Raw genomic sequence first — 15862 nt, 5'->3', positions numbered from 1 at the left:
TGTGTGCTTTGTCTTCATCCTCAGGCCTCTAGCATCTAGCAAGAGTCTTTACATCTTCAAGTGACGCCTCCCTGGTGAAAGCTCTTTGGAACAATAATACTAAGATTGTGTTGTATGACAAAAACTGAGCCGGCCCTCCCATGGGTCCGAAACTGAAGTAAACAGAAATGTTTCGAGATTATGGGAAGCGTGGTCGAGAAGCTACCTTGTCTTGGCTACCTATGAAAGGGGCTCGAGGTTCAACACCCGACTCGAGCAGAGTTGTGTTTAATGAGAGCCTAAAAGCAGCACGGAAAACCTTCTCCCAAATACGTTTTCCCCCACCCCCCACTTGTCCACAAACTTGATTGGACAATAGCGCTATGAACATGCTATAAGCATAAAAGTAACGCTATATAAAAACTATAATTCTTATTTTCAGCAGATAGCAGAAGCTATGAACTTAAAGCTATCAATAACCACAACCCAACCTATCTCCGTAAAAAAAAAATAATTTTGAAGTATAATTTCCTTCTATCACATACAACTGATGCACGAGGCCCTGCAAGTTTCCGAGATCTAAACGTGACAGACCGTGATACTGACTTGACACATTTAATAGCGGCTTTAATTGTTTCTTTACATGGTCGCTAAAAATAGACTACATTGTACTAACTCAGCCTCCACACTGATTGATATGGTGCGCACTGTTTATCGCGAGACAAGAACACAATGTTGATGGAGACACTTTCTTCATCCCCATAGCAACGGGAAGGAAAAATACTCAGTCTAGTGTTCTGGAACTAGATTTTCTTCTTCTTCTTCATCGTTCTCATTGGAGTGTTCATATGACTAGACCAATACATGAGATGAACTGCGCAGTGGTTTCCAAATCAGGGAGCTCTCCATATAGTTTTCTTTCTATTGGGGTGATTTGGGGGCCAATGTCTTATACGGGCCTGGGACTAGATGAAAGAAGCGTCCTTTGTCCAGCTGTCGCACTGGACCTGGAGCAACAATGTCGTTGGTGCTGCACGGCTGAAAGTACAGCAGAACCTAAAAACTAGCCTCTTGGTGTACTAGCTGACTTGGTGACGTGCATAGACAAGACAGCCTCGGATAAGGGAACCTAACCCTAACTACTGGCCTGAATTGCACAGTTCATAGCAGCACTTGCAAAACTCAAAACAAATTAGAAAGTCAAAGGCATAGCCCTTGACACCAAAGTCAGACTGATGCGCTCCCTGGTCATCGCCACATTTTTATATTCTTCCGAGTTATGGACGCTGACTGCATCGCTTGAGAGGAGATTCCTAGAAATGGAATTGAGATGCTACAGAAGGATCCTAGGTATGACACTCAAAGTTTGCATCACAAACCAAGAGACTAGAGACAGGGTTACTGCAGCGATCGGACCCCATGTTGACCAGCTAACTATAGTAAAAAAACGCAAGTTTAAAATCTATAGCCATATTACAAGATCTTCGGGGCTCGCAAAAACCTTCCGCCAGGGAACAGTACCAGGAAAAAAGACGAAGAGGCAGGCAGAAAAAGTATGGAAGGACAACATAAAAGAATGGACGGGCCTGCTATTAAAAAGGTTCTAACTAAGGAAAAGGAGGGAGGAATGGAGAAAGACGGTGGACGAGTTTTGCTTGGTGCCCCAAAGATCTAAAAGACTATGGGATAGGTAAAGGTAGAGGTAAAAAAACAATAAACACAGATGTCATCAATTGATTTTTTAGGCTCAACCTAAAAGGAGGAAAGAAATGGTCTTCTAGCATTTGAAGTCTAAAAAGTACATTCATGAATAAACTTTGTATCATAGTAGGCGGCTGCCTAAATTGCTTATGCCTACGACCGGCCCTGTATTACATTACACACGCATAGATAGATAGATAGATAGATAGATAGATAGATAGATAGATAGATAGATAGATAGATTTAAATTTTGCTTTAGGGGCAAAAATAATCACTTGCATATAAAATACTCTAACCGGTTCTTGGTGCCTTTAAAAAATGTTGAAATTAAAACCAATTATTTTACGTTTTCTTAACGCCATTTTATCTTTTCTTCCTAGATTAACCTTCGTGGCTATAGCTTTCAAAGTCTTCGTCTGAATACACTCTAACCTACTTCATCGGTAGCCTTTCTGAAAGATAATTATGGTGTTACTATATCAATGATTTTGAATTTATAATCACGGTGCTTTAAGTTCCGAGTGTATTATAGACTTACAATTCAAAGTTGCCCCCCCCTCTTGTGTCTATAATGATAGTGTTCATAACACGTGCTGACATACGTACAGTACAGACACATACGTAAAAGTCACGTGGTCATCGGTGTCAGTCAAACAGAAAGACCTGGTAGATTTTTCATTGCAATTTTGGGTTTCTTTTTCCTCTCACAATCGACATAGTGATACACACACACACACACACCAATCCCCGGGCGATCACACACACACACACACACACTTAGCTTGTGAGACAGTCAATGTGAGAGCAGCCCTACCTGTCCAACTGCATGAGATCAAAACATTGCCGCCTCATATCAAAGAAGAACCCCCAACAGATCTAGCGGTGTAGAGAATGACCAGAACAAGGAAGAGCAGAGAGTTGCTGTTTCTAGCTGTGTTATTGATAACATTGACAGCATGTCTAGGTAAGTGTCTCATAAACTTTCAACTAGCAATAATTAAAACGCAGTAAGTGAATTTGTTATTTGTTCTATTTCTCCACATTGATCTTTTCAATAGTGATTATTAAATATATAGATAAGATAGGACAGATAATCATGGAGGCGTTCTTTTAGCAATTAAAAACACGTTTATAGCAGAAGAAATTATATTACACCACCTCACCATCCCAGGCCATCACTAACATATACAGTATCTACAGACCACCCAATTCTAGTTTTGAGTACATGCAAGAACTATGCAATTAGTTAACTACAATTTATAAAAAATATTTTTTTTTTATTTTTTGGATTACGGGTGACTTACCTGATATAAAATGGAAAACATTAACCATAGATAAACACCGAAACCTTAAGGACATAGGTAAGCTTTTCAAGAAAACTTTACACAACCTAAGTTTAGATCAAATCATTAAAAATTCAACTAAATTAGATCTCTTCTTAACCAACAGAAATGGATTAGTAGTAGATTATGATATTATCCCTGATATATCAGACCATGATATTAAAATACACAGATAAAAGCAGTAGCCAATATAAAATTCAAAAGAAAAATTTTCCTCTGGCACTAATGCAACCTAACACAACTACACCAAGCTGCATTAAACTTTCAACAAACATTCTTTTCAGAAAAAGACATTAACCAACCTCTGGAATTTCATTAAAAACTATCTTAAAAAAATTTTTAGAAAATCATATACCAACCAAATACACATCAAACAAAATAAATAAATGCTGGTTTAATAATAGATTAAAGAAGCTTTGTAAAGGCACATTCCTCGTCCCATATGCTAGGACAAATTTGTACAAATGCTCCTTCTTCTCTAGTGCTATTAGAGCATGGAATGGGTTGCCTGAGCTAGCCAGGAAAACCAGTGACTTGGCAGAATTTAAGTCATTGCTTAATATGCATGACTAAATGCATGACTCGTAGGACGTAATCATCTTCTTTTTTGAAGTAACGTCTGTATTATATAAGATAAGATAAGATAAGATAAGCAGAATGAAAACCTATATAGTAGTACAAGAAAAGGGGATCCAAAAAGTATTAGCAAACATTAATTCAAATAAAACATTCGGACCTGATGGTATTCAAGCTAGATTACTCAATGAACGAAGCAATTAGCTAACACCAGTGTTCAAAATACTTTTTCATGCATATGTTAACCAGGGCAGAGTACCAAGGGACTGGAAATAAGATAATGCCCCCCCTCCCCCATTTAAAAAAGGAGAAAAATCTGACCCAGGAAACTACAGACCAGTATCACTAACCAGCATCACTTGTAAAATCTTAGAATACATAATATGTAGTAACATCATAAACCACTTAGACAAACATAATGTCCTTACCCATTACCAACATAGCTTTAGGAAATATAGATCATGTGAAACACAACTAATAGGTCTAATTGATTTTTCAAAAGGTTTAGATAATAGTGATAAAAAAGATATCTTATTAGATTTTTCCAAGGCTTTTGACAAAGTTCACCACCATAGTTTGCTTAAAAAATTAAAATATTTTGGCATCCTCTTTTTGGGACCCCTCAACTAATGAAAATATTAAGAAACTGGAACAGACACAAAATAGAATAGTAAGATTCATAACTAACGAATATTTACATTTGACTAGAGTAACACCTTTAGTAAAATCACTAAATTTAGAAAGCCTTCAGGACAGAAGACTAAAAAGTAAGGTAGCAATTATACATAAAACACTGTACCATAATCTTCAAATACAAAAACAAAATCTAATAAAATACTCAGAAAGACACAGAGATAAATGCACATACCTCGTTCCATATGCTAGGACAAATCTGTACGCTATTAGAGCATGGATTTGGTTGCCTGAACAAGCCAGGAAAACCAGTGACTTGGCAGAATTTAATTCATTGGTTAACATGAAGGATTAGATGCATGACGCGTAGGACGTAATCATTTTTTTGAAGTAGTTCCCCTTTCAGACCTTGTGGTCTATAGGGCAGATGATGTAAAGGTCATCTGATTCTGTGGCTCACGGTTAACGAGGGTGTCATGTGGCCAACACAACGACCAACCGCCTTTACCTTTCCTCAACTAATGTCAGGTACCCAGACTAATAGGCGCCCAATGATCCCTAAATTTAAAAATCCCTGTCTTCACCAGGATTCGAACCCGGGACCTCCGGTACGGAAGCCAAGCATAAATGATTTACCGATCACCCACCGCGCCCTCTTTTTGAAGTAACGTCTGTATTATATAAGATAAGAAGATAGATAAGAACAAAGAGTTTTTGTATCGCTAATGGACAGAAGTCTCATCGGTATCTCGTATGTCCTTTATGGTGATAAAATCTCAAAATCGTGACCAAGAGTTTTTTTTTAAATCTTTTTAGCTTTCTTACTAATGTTTCTTCAAACAGTTACAGTACTTAATTACTTAATTAACATATGCGTTTAATATTGACAAGATATCATCTGCCCCAATACGAACAGATTAATGTTGTTTTATAGGCTGTTGTATTACGATGACTCCCAAAGGATCCTATTCACCTAAATTACGTAACTGGTTGTAGAATGCGTAGATGTAGTTAACATTTTCCATTTTCCATCTTCATCCGTCAATTTGTTGATGATATATAACCACCCACCTCTGTCTCTTCTATTTTCCGGCTAACTCAACCGAATCAGCCCGACCCACCTATAAACAAATAGGATGTGAACTGATTTCATATGGTTGAATAGTGAAGGGAGACCACTTCTACCTAATCGGCACACATATAGGCATACACACACACACACACACAGTTCACACACCAGTCCAACAAGTCCGCCACACCTATCCACGCAGGTGGCCGCCATCAGTTAGCCGTTAAGCTGGAGTGGCGGTCCTTATACGGAACAGTGGCGGTTACAGTATAGGAATATGAGACAATCTCCCCATGGTCAGCGCTGTTCTCGGCCACTTATAGATTCGTGTACGTGGTACGGCCCGCGCTAGCCCAGTCATTATCACCGTCAATGCTGGGAGCCCTCAGACATGACAGGCGTGAAGAGCCCCACGTCCAGGCCTGGTTGTTGGATAAAAGCCTTTCCAACAATCAATAGGATAATGGTGCCTTTGGTGCAGATTCCCTACTGGACTTCACTGAAAGTGAAGGGAGGGCAAGGATGCCTTCTTGAAGATCAACATCTTGTTGTCGGTTTCAAATTCGCTACACTGCAGCTCTACAGTGAATATCTGTACCACCGTATAGAGACTCTACATTGTTGTAGAATGAACTCTACTGGCTTCTCCGTAGCTTGCCGAACCCAGTCGTACTGTACTGAAGCGTAGATCGTGTAGTTAAGTCGTCTCTGATACCTTTACATAGGGTCTCTCATGGCCTTCTAGAACCGGACAGAACACCGCTCCTTCCTTCTGGGTGGTCACCTGACTATATCCGACGTAACTGGTCTGAGTAATGTTCACTTAAGATGACTTAGCCAGTCATCGCGGTTGTCCTTCCCAACTCGTCAGTGTTGACCGCTCGTCTTGCCGTTGCCCGGAGCGATTTGTATCGGCTCAATACACACACACACACCCCTAACACTATCCGCATCACCACCAGAGTTATAAAAATATGTTAGTATCTCTTTCATTTCTGTCACGAGTATCTCCCCTTGATTTAAATCTTCTCCCTAAAATGTAATCTGGGGTTATTGCTGTGCAGTGAAATTAGACTTAGAGAAGTAGAATTTGCATCTTGAGTAGTAGGCCTATACTTAGAATTGGGCGCTGGGCCGCGGCTAGGTAGACCCATATAATTTCTTATCACCTAACGTAATAGTATAAATTAGAGGATAATTCACAAGTATTAACCAGTCAATACATACACAAGCCTCTTACCTTTTCCCACAAGCTTCTGTTCTATTATTCTGTGGCTTTAGTTAAGTATAAGTCTGGAGTCGTGTTGCGAGAATAGTAACTCGAACCACAAGTTTAAATCTAGATATAGGTTTATATGGATGTCCCTGGTTGTTTAAAGACAGAGGTTCCCAAACATTTTGACATCGGGGGACCGCTTTAAACAGTCAGAATTACCCACAGACCCTTAAGTGAAAAAGCTACATAACTGCCTTGTACGTAAGTTACAAATGTTAAAAAAAAAAACATTTTGTAGGAGTGTTTATTGGGATTATAATTTTGTTAAAAACAAGGTTACAAAGACAGTTTCTGTGGAGATTTTTCGCTTTCAGAAAAAGAAAAAGTAGCCGTTGCATCAGAACCTTTAATGGTCTAAAATATTGTGATGTCGATTTTCACTATCTTTTCTAGTTTACGATATCTAAACGGGACGGACGGACACACGGACAGAAATTTCACACAAAACTAATAGCGTCTTTTCCCCTTTCGGGAGCCATTAATAAACATTTCCGAAAAAAAAAACAAGGTTACAAAGACAGTTTTGTGTGGAAACACAAACTCAAAATCGGCCCCCGAAGTGGTCCATCGAGGCAGGTAAAAAGGTAGGTTTCAATATTTTCAGAAAAAACGTCAGAATGCAGAATCGTCAACAGCTTCTGTACGATGACCCATAATGTAGAATCGTCAACAGCTTCTGTACGATGACCCATAATGCAGAATCGTCAACAGCTTCTGTACGATGACCCATAATGCAGAATCGTCAACAGCTTCTGTACGATGACCCATAATGCAGAATCGTCAACAGCTTCTGTACGATGACCCATAATGCAGAATCGTCAGCAGCTTCTGTACGATGACCCATAATGCAGAATCGTCAGCAGCTTCTGTACGATGACCCATAATGCAGAATCGTCAACAGCTTCTGTACGATGACCCATAATGCAGAATCTGTCTTTGTATCTAGAATTCATGGTCTCCTTTTTCAAACATTGGTTTAAGTTTCTCGTGTGTGGATATTTCAATAAGCTGCTCCTGTATTAGTTTGGCTGCGGGACACACATTAAAGACCCAAAGGAAAGCCCTTATTAGAGACAGACGCAGAAGACGGAAAGAAAGCCGACAACGGCTTTGTCTGCATGAGATGCGTAAAAATATGATATATAAATAAATATATACAGTCACGTGGATGGCTGCCTGGTCGTGCGGTTTGTGCGCTGGACTGTCGTTCAGATTTATCGACGGTCGAGGGTTCAAACCCTGCCCGCTCCCATCCCCCGTCGTCCTGCGGGAGGTTTGGACTAGGAAGTAAACTATCTTCAACCCTGAAGGAACATCCGAAATATGTAAAACATTTTACAAAACAAACGTGAAACACTGCGTTCATACCGAATCTTTGGGATCGAAGACATTGCCATTAGTATGGATTCATGTGTGATTGAGTTCTGAGTATGTCCACGTGCAAAAGAGTTCAACACCCAGTCGGGAATATACAAATGAAGAATCTCTTCAAATCTGCTATTTAGGTCGACCAAGAATAATACGTAATAGACATTTGAAACCGTTGTGAGGACCGAGTTGGTTGTTGTTTAAATTATCTTTGGCTTTGAGCGAAGAAGCTTTTCTAATTTTATACAATTTTCATCTTTTTGCGGAGTCCGCTGACCACAGTTTCAGAATCACTATTATAAGACATCTTGCCATCTCAATGCACAGTGTATGGAGACAGTATGGGTTTAACTTGAAAGTTATGGAGTAAATAAAACTATGAATATAATTATTATCCTAGCCGGGTCACTGGGAAATACTCAGATACTTGTGACTCGAAGACAATTCTTAATTCAGCTTTTAAATCCGTAGCAAAACCTGGAACCTGGACACAGATCTCAAAAACAGATTTAACGAGTTTCCTAAAAAAAAAAATGAGGGCTGATGTATTTCTTTCGGAAAAGAATTTCTAGCTAACTGGCCCCACTAGAACAACTCTGGTTTTACCGTTATAATTTTTAAAAATATAATAATCTGATTATTAAATTGAATCTTTAGCCCAAGACATTTTATAGCTCAAACACATCCGTCAGCGGGTATTCTGGCATGCATTCATGAATAGGATGGCTGCCTGGTCGTGCGGTTTGCGCGCTGGACTGTCCTTCGGATTTATCGACGGTCGAGGGTTCAAACCCTGCCCGCTCCCATCCCCCGTCGTCCTGCGGGAGGTTTGGACTAGGAAGTAAACTATCTTCAACTCTGAAGGAACATCCGAAATATGTAAAACAAACAATAACAAAATTGCTGCTTTTGAGTAGATCTAGATCTAGTTCCAAATATCTAAAGTCTTGAGCTACTAGACCTAGACCTAGTCAGTAGTCGAAATCTATAATTAGATCTACTTTGATCTTGATTAGTTCTAAATCTAAGTCTAGTAAAAATATCCATATCTAGAATGTCTAGATCTTAATTCTTAATCAAGATTTACGTAAATTATATTGTAGGTGACTGATATCTTACAATATCTCTAATTCTAGATCCTGTCTAGATGAATGAATGAATTGATTCCCAATCAGTTTGAAGACTTCATATAAACTGACACATTCAAAGGAACTTTGCTTTATATTAATCAGTAAGATCTAGAAAACATTTAATCTTCGTGCGTCAATGCGCGAGGAAAAAAAAAAGCGATACTATGACGTTGTTTATTTAAAAGAATTGTCCATTTCCAGGAATTTTCAGGCATCGACACACTGATCTATATATATGTTTAACAGGAACTACTTGTTTTTTTTTGTTTTTTTTTGTTGATTGTAGGTTTTTTTTAGAGGGGGAAATGCGTATTTTCAGATGATAAACTGTACTCGGGTATTTTTGTGTCCATCTGCATACAAAATACGCAAGATGCGTACTTGTAGGCAAGTCTGGTTTACTGAGCCCCTAAGGGCTGCACGGAAAGCCTTCTTCCAAATACCCCTTCCCCCTCGCTTTGAGGGTGCTATAAGATTGAAAGTAGCGCTATATAAAATCTATAATTCATTTACTTGACTGAATGGTGGTATAAGTTGAATTAATCCCCATTATAGAGTGTCGTCTGAGGCTTATTACAAATTTTATTATATGACTGATCCAAATTAATTGATACGCTTAATATAAGTTGTTTTTTTTTTAAATCTATCATTCTTTAGTTATTAAGAACCATGCAGGAGCGGACTGGATGCCAAAATCGGCCCAGGCAATTCTATACAGTACAGCCCATAAATTGTATCTCATATGATGGGCCTCCAAATATAGGCCTATCAGTTCTCAAAAGCATTACGCTTTTTTTTAGCGGCCCCCGTAAGGGGAAAAAGCCGCTATTAGGTTTGTGCAAAATGTCCGTCTGTCCGTCTGTCCGTCTGTTCGTCTGTCACACTCAGATCTCGAAAACTAGAAGAGATATGAAAAATAATATTTCATCATTAAATCCGGCTTGAAAAGTTTAGGTGCAACGGCTACTTTTGGTTTTCTAAAAGCAAACCGTTTAATTTATAAAATTAATTATGCAAGCGATTTTTTCATAAAAATACACCAATTCTAAAACAATTACGTAAATGTAAGGGAGGCAATGTTACAATATGCTAACAAAGATGGACAATTTTTGTGTATTTTCAGTATCACTAAGTCAAATATATTTTTAAAATGTACAGGAAATGTTTACAACAAATACAAATAATAGTTAAAGACGTTTTTTCTGGTCAACTAGCTGCTAAAATTAAAAGAAAACATTTCTGTTTGTTTATAAAGGCTAATAATGCACTTTGTATGTAAATATCACGCACATTTTTTTAAATGGACTTTTTATGCAGCGATTTTCGTGCAGTAGCGTAACGTCGCAACATGATCAGGTGCTAAACCAATTCCTTAAACTTTTTTTAAAAATCAGATTTTATTTATTTTTTGTTTAGTGCCCCCATCCGAATAAAAGAAGCTTATTTTTGTGCGTTTTGTCTGTTGGTCCGCCTGTCCGTCACGATTAGATTTAAAAAACTAGAACTCTAAAAGCTATTGAAAATCTGATTTACCCTTTAATGTTCCTCCCATAACATCTCAATAGTTTTAAGTATCTAAAATTGATTGTTCCGGATTTTTGTGTGCAAAACTAATCAACGCCAACAAATGTTTGTTTGCTCTTCTAACTTATATTACATTCAATTTCCATGCTTAAACGTTGCAAAAACACATTATCAATAATATGTTGTTCCTTTTTTTATGTAAATAGCATATTAATGCTAAATCATAATCTCTATACTGACTTATATTTCATTAAGTGTAAAAATGTTCCGGATATTGTTTTATAAAACATGAATTATGCCTAATGATTGTTTGAAATCGCATAAGGCTTTTAAAAAAAGTAATTTACTAGAATTGATTACTGAAAATTACTTTTTAGACATTTAATTTTCTTGTAAAACATAACATAGAAGTTTTGTAATCGATAAAGAAAGTTCCGGATTTTGTTTCTTACAAATCGTCGCCAGAAATTTCCGAATTTATTTAAAAATCTACTAACGCCAATTAATTGTTTGAAATCCCTCTTCTAATTAATAAACAAATAATCTTCTCATTTACGAAATAATGTTTTTATGGATTTTTATGAAAAATATTTTAACTCACTACTCTCTTACAGTACATTTAACTTTCTACCTAAAACATTAAAAAATCTAATTATCGTTAATATTATGTTCCGATTTTTAAGGAAAACAGAATCCAAACACTAAAGTAAGGTATGAAAATCTCTCCACGTGGCTGTAGTACATCTAATTTTTATACGAGACCATCCAAAAAATTTAATTAACGGTATTACATTTATCTGAAATTCTCTTTTTCTTTTACTATTTATACAAACATCCGGAACAATCTATTATATAAACTTTTCAATTGTGTTCATACCTAAAAATTATTGCGATGTTTTGAAACGTAAAATAAAGGTTAATCAATTTTTAATAACTTTTAGTTGTTTTTTTTATATCAAGATAACGGACAGACCGACTGACAGACAAAACGCAAAAACAATGTGGCTTTGATCCTTTTTAAATAATATCTATTAGAACTCAGTGCACCAATGTCTATGAACCCTCGTTAAATATCTCGTGTAAATAAAGACATTTTTTTTTTTGGTACCGGTACTGAGGTAATGGAATTTTTTTTCTTTGACGTCATATGAATGGACTCTTTAAATGTAATGTTAAAAGAACGCACTCGGTGCACCAATGTCTATTAACCCTCGAAAAAATTGCTTGTATTAATGAAAACATATTTTAGTCTAACTAAGCCGTGTGACGTAGTGTTTTTTTTTCCTTTGACGTCACATGGAATGAATTCTTTAAATGAAATGCTAAAAGAACGCACTCGGTGCACCAATGTCTATGAACACTCGAGAAATGGCTCGTGTTGATAAAGGTGATTTTTAGTCTAGCTAGGCCGTGTGACGTAGTGTTTTTTTTTTTCCTTTGACGTCATATGGAATGAATTCTTTAAATGAAATGCTAAAAGAACGCACTCGGTGCACCAATGTCTATGAACACTCGATAAAAGGCTCGTAATGATGAAGGCGATTTTTATTCTAGCTAGGCCGTGTGACGTAGTGTTTTTTTTCCTTTGACGTCATATGGAATGAATTCTTTAAATGAAATGCTTAAAGAACGCACTCGGTGCACCAAAGTCTATGAACACTCGATAAATGGCTCTTATAGATGAAGGCGATTTTTAGTCTAGCTAGGCCGTGTGACGTAGTGTTTTTTTTTCCCTCTGACGTTATATGGAATTAATTCTTCAAATGAAATGAAAAAAGAACTCGGTATAGTAATGTTTATTAAGCCTCGTTATGTGACTCGCGTTTAAAAAAGGAATGATATCTTGATTTAGATCTAATCTAGATTTTTTAAACTAGATCTAGATTTTTATTACAGTATATCTAGATCTGGATTTATATTCTAATTAAAATTATTTTAGAGTCTAGATCTAGAATTTCTAGATCTAGTTTAGACTAAAATAGACTAGATTAAGATGTAGAATTTCAATTTCTAAACTTAAAGTGTAAAAAAAAAGTGTAGATTTTCATTTCCAAACGTTTTGATCAATATTGTAATGTTTTAATATACTAAAACTAATCTACTATTTTTTTATTAAATTTAAATTTAAATTTACGGCAAATGAATCTTTGAAACATTATTACTTTTGACCATCGGATGGCTGCCTGGTCGTGCGGTTTGCGCGCTGGACTGTCGTTCAGATTTATGGATGGCCCAGGGTTCAAACCCTTCCCGCTCCCATCCCCCGTCGTCCTGCGGGAGGTTTGGACTAGGAAGTAATTATCTTCAACTCTGAAGGAACATCCGAAACGTGTAAAACATTTTACATCAAAATTAAATCACCTCTTGAATATTATTTGCGAATATGCAGATCCGACAGGGATCCGACTTCGACGGGGGCCGCCTCTGAGTTTGTGTAACACAAACTCTCTTTGTAATCTTGTTTTTAATGTATCGATAATTGTATGCATGCAGTATATCTTTATAAGAAATGTAGGCCTTATGTTGCTTTTTATTTGCTATGTTTGTAGGCCCTAAAAGGATGAAGCGTACTTATAGCGCTGTCTATTATATTATTTTGGAAAATGGGTTAGATTAAATTAGTATTACACTGTAGTCTATACAAGATGTTTTAACATGACGCTCATATAACCTCTTATATATGAGAATATAATAAAGCTTTTAACAATTGAATGCGTGCCATGGAGCCATTGGAGTGTCCCTTTAGGCCCATTTGAGTACCAGCCCACCGGGCATTTGCCCATAATGCCCATATGGCCAATCTGCTCCTGTTTGTATACGCTACTGGACTATACGGAAGCTCTCTAATTCAGGTATATGTTCTAAAGAAATCTGTTTTTATTTTAGCTTCTACTATTATGAATAAACATGCAACATATAATAATAGCAGCACTAAGTACCAAGGATATTAAGATAAGAAGTTGAAAATAAAAACATGGCTAAATGAGCCCTGAGGAAGGCCCGACCCAGCGACATCGCCTGGCAGTGACCAGGTAGCATTCTAAGAGCCATTTTCGCTTTTTCGCTATCCATAACAAAAATAGAGCATTCAAACGAGGGTAGTTGGAAACTATTGATAAGTTATGTAGCTATGTCGTTGTCTTGTAGTGGTAGAGAGAGAAGCTGAATTCGATGGCGTCGTCTTGTAGTGGTAGAGAGAGAAGCTGCATTCGATGGCGTCGGGTCGGGGTCAGCGTTTTGAGTCCTCTTCGGGGCTTGACTATATATTTTGGCCATATTTTGTTCACATTGTATTATTATGATGCTATTTCACTTATTTCAAAGAAACATAATACATATAATATATAATTATATTTTATTATTATTTATTATATATAAATATATAAATATAAAACTGATATAATTGGAAATGCTTTTTTATAAGTAGTTTATTACTTGTAAAATGATGAAGAAATAATATTTTAGTTTAACTTTAAATGCAGTGGCGTGCGAAGGGGCGGGCGCGGAGTGGGTAGGGCAGCCATTGGCATGCGCAGGAAACTTAGAGGGCTCAAAAACGGTTATTTAAACCAGTGCTTCTCAAACTGTGGTTCGCGGAACCCCAGTGCTCGTAAGACGATTGCATGGGGACCGCAGAAAAATTAACTTTGTATACAATGAAAATAACGTCATTGCTTTTTAGCGAAGAAGTTATTTTGAATGTATACAGTTTTATCCGATCGGATAATTTTAATAACTCGGCCCTCACTGCTGTTTTATATGTCTGTTACGTAGACCTACTATTCTTTGACGACCAAACCTATACACTATGCATTTATGTAGATTTTTCACTTAGGGATCCGTTGGTAAGTTTTGTAAAGGGGTCACCTGGTCAAAAAAAGTTTGAGAACCTCTGATCTAAATACTACACTATTTTATATACAATTACGACATGGGTGTGGACGGGGTCACCTCACCGACAGGCCTTGCAGTCAAGGGGTCCTCCGGGCGCTTGGCACTCTCAATACGCCACTTCTGATACGTATTTTTGTTTAGAAAAAAATAAGTCATTAAACATTGTTTATCCACAGCTGAAGATGAAGAGACTGGTATCGGATGCCCAGAAATCGCTTGTCGATGTCCTTTTGGGACTTACTGGACGACCGACTCTAAAGGATGTACTACGTGCTCTTGTCTCCCCCAAAACTGCTCCGTAGACTGCTTGAATCTCAATTGCCCCAACGGCCGAATAGTAGCCCCAGACGGATGCCCAACTTGTTCTTGCCAGCCAGTAGAATGCAGACTCGCTAATTGCCCTATAAATGAATGCGCCAACGGCTTCGCTAAAGACAAAAGAGGATGTATAATCTGTCAGTGCAATAAATGCCCGTTGTTGATTTGCCCGAATATGATGTGTCCTCAACATTTTATTTACGAAGTGGATCAATACGGATGTAGAGTCAATTGTACTTGCCTAGGCCTTGAATGTCCAGTGCATGACTGCTTACCGGACACTTACTGCCCCAACGGCTTCGCTATGGACGCAAATGGCTGCTCAACATGTAAATGCCAATTGATCGATTGTCCAGTTTTGACATGTCAAGCGTGCCCTAACGGTTTCCTGTCTGACTCAAACGGCTGTCTGACATGCCAATGCAAGCTTTAGAGTGTTCATCCGTTTACGACATCGCAACGGCTACAAAACTGTTTAGAACAGCTGACAAATTTGTAAACGTAAACTTTTAATTTTTAATATTTCTAATAAAGAAATAGAATGAAATCCACATTGTCCAAGCTTAAATCAACTCGCGTTTTTTGAAGTTTCACACAATTATATTTTGTAGCAAACAAGATATGAATCAATACAAAAAATCTACTATTTAGTTAACTAACTATTGGTATCCCTAACCCTAACACTACTATCTTTGTACTATCCATTTCTCCCACAGACATTCTCAGAAGTTGATGTTTTACACAATTATATTTTGTACCTAGCACGATATGAATCTATAAAGAAATCAACTATTATTTTGTTTGGTATCGAAAGGGGAAAATAAATGCTAGTTTTTGAGAGATGTGGCTGTATTTGTGGAGTTAATTACCTTGTTTGCATTTTGTACACGTTTTTTTTTTTTGCCATTCTCAAATCAATATAATTTTGCATAATTATTTATAGATGATGACAATACATGAATTAAAAAAAATACTAATTAGTCAATTAGTACTAGCAGCTTGGATAAAATACAGATGCGGTCTAAGAGGCTTGCAACCCTGATATGACATT

General features: G+C 37.2%; 1 protein-coding gene across 1 annotated transcript; it reads left to right on the top strand.

Moving 5' to 3' along the window:
• Positions 1–2428: 2428 nt before the first annotated feature.
• Positions 2429–15657, top strand: LOC106061224 (antistasin-like). The gene is made up of 2 exons (XM_013219299.2): positions 2429–2644; positions 14670–15657. The coding sequence occupies exons 1-2, from the start codon at positions 2572–2574 to the stop codon at positions 15242–15244; spliced, it is 648 nt and encodes a 215-aa protein (XP_013074753.2). The 5' UTR covers positions 2429–2571; the 3' UTR covers positions 15245–15657.
• The last annotated feature ends 205 nt before the right edge of the window (positions 15658–15862 follow it).

This window comes from Biomphalaria glabrata, chromosome 5 (genome assembly GCF_947242115.1).
Source record: "Biomphalaria glabrata chromosome 5, xgBioGlab47.1, whole genome shotgun sequence".
Classification (NCBI taxonomy): Eukaryota; Metazoa; Mollusca; class Gastropoda; family Planorbidae; genus Biomphalaria; species Biomphalaria glabrata.
The sequence above is the reverse complement of the archived record's forward strand: the minus strand, read 5'-3'. Positions and strand labels throughout refer to the sequence as shown.

What these genes read in the sequence shown, in the direction of transcription:
- LOC106061224 (XM_013219299.2), top strand. Translation starts at nt 2,572, where the DNA reads ATGACCAGAACAAGGAAGAGCAGAGAGTTGCTGTTTCTAGCTGTGTTA. An exon ending in AACATTGACAGCATGTCTAG is followed by an intron (nt 2,645 to 14,669) that starts GTAAGTGTCTCA and finishes GTTTATCCACAG; the next exon opens with CTGAAGATGAAGAGACTGGT.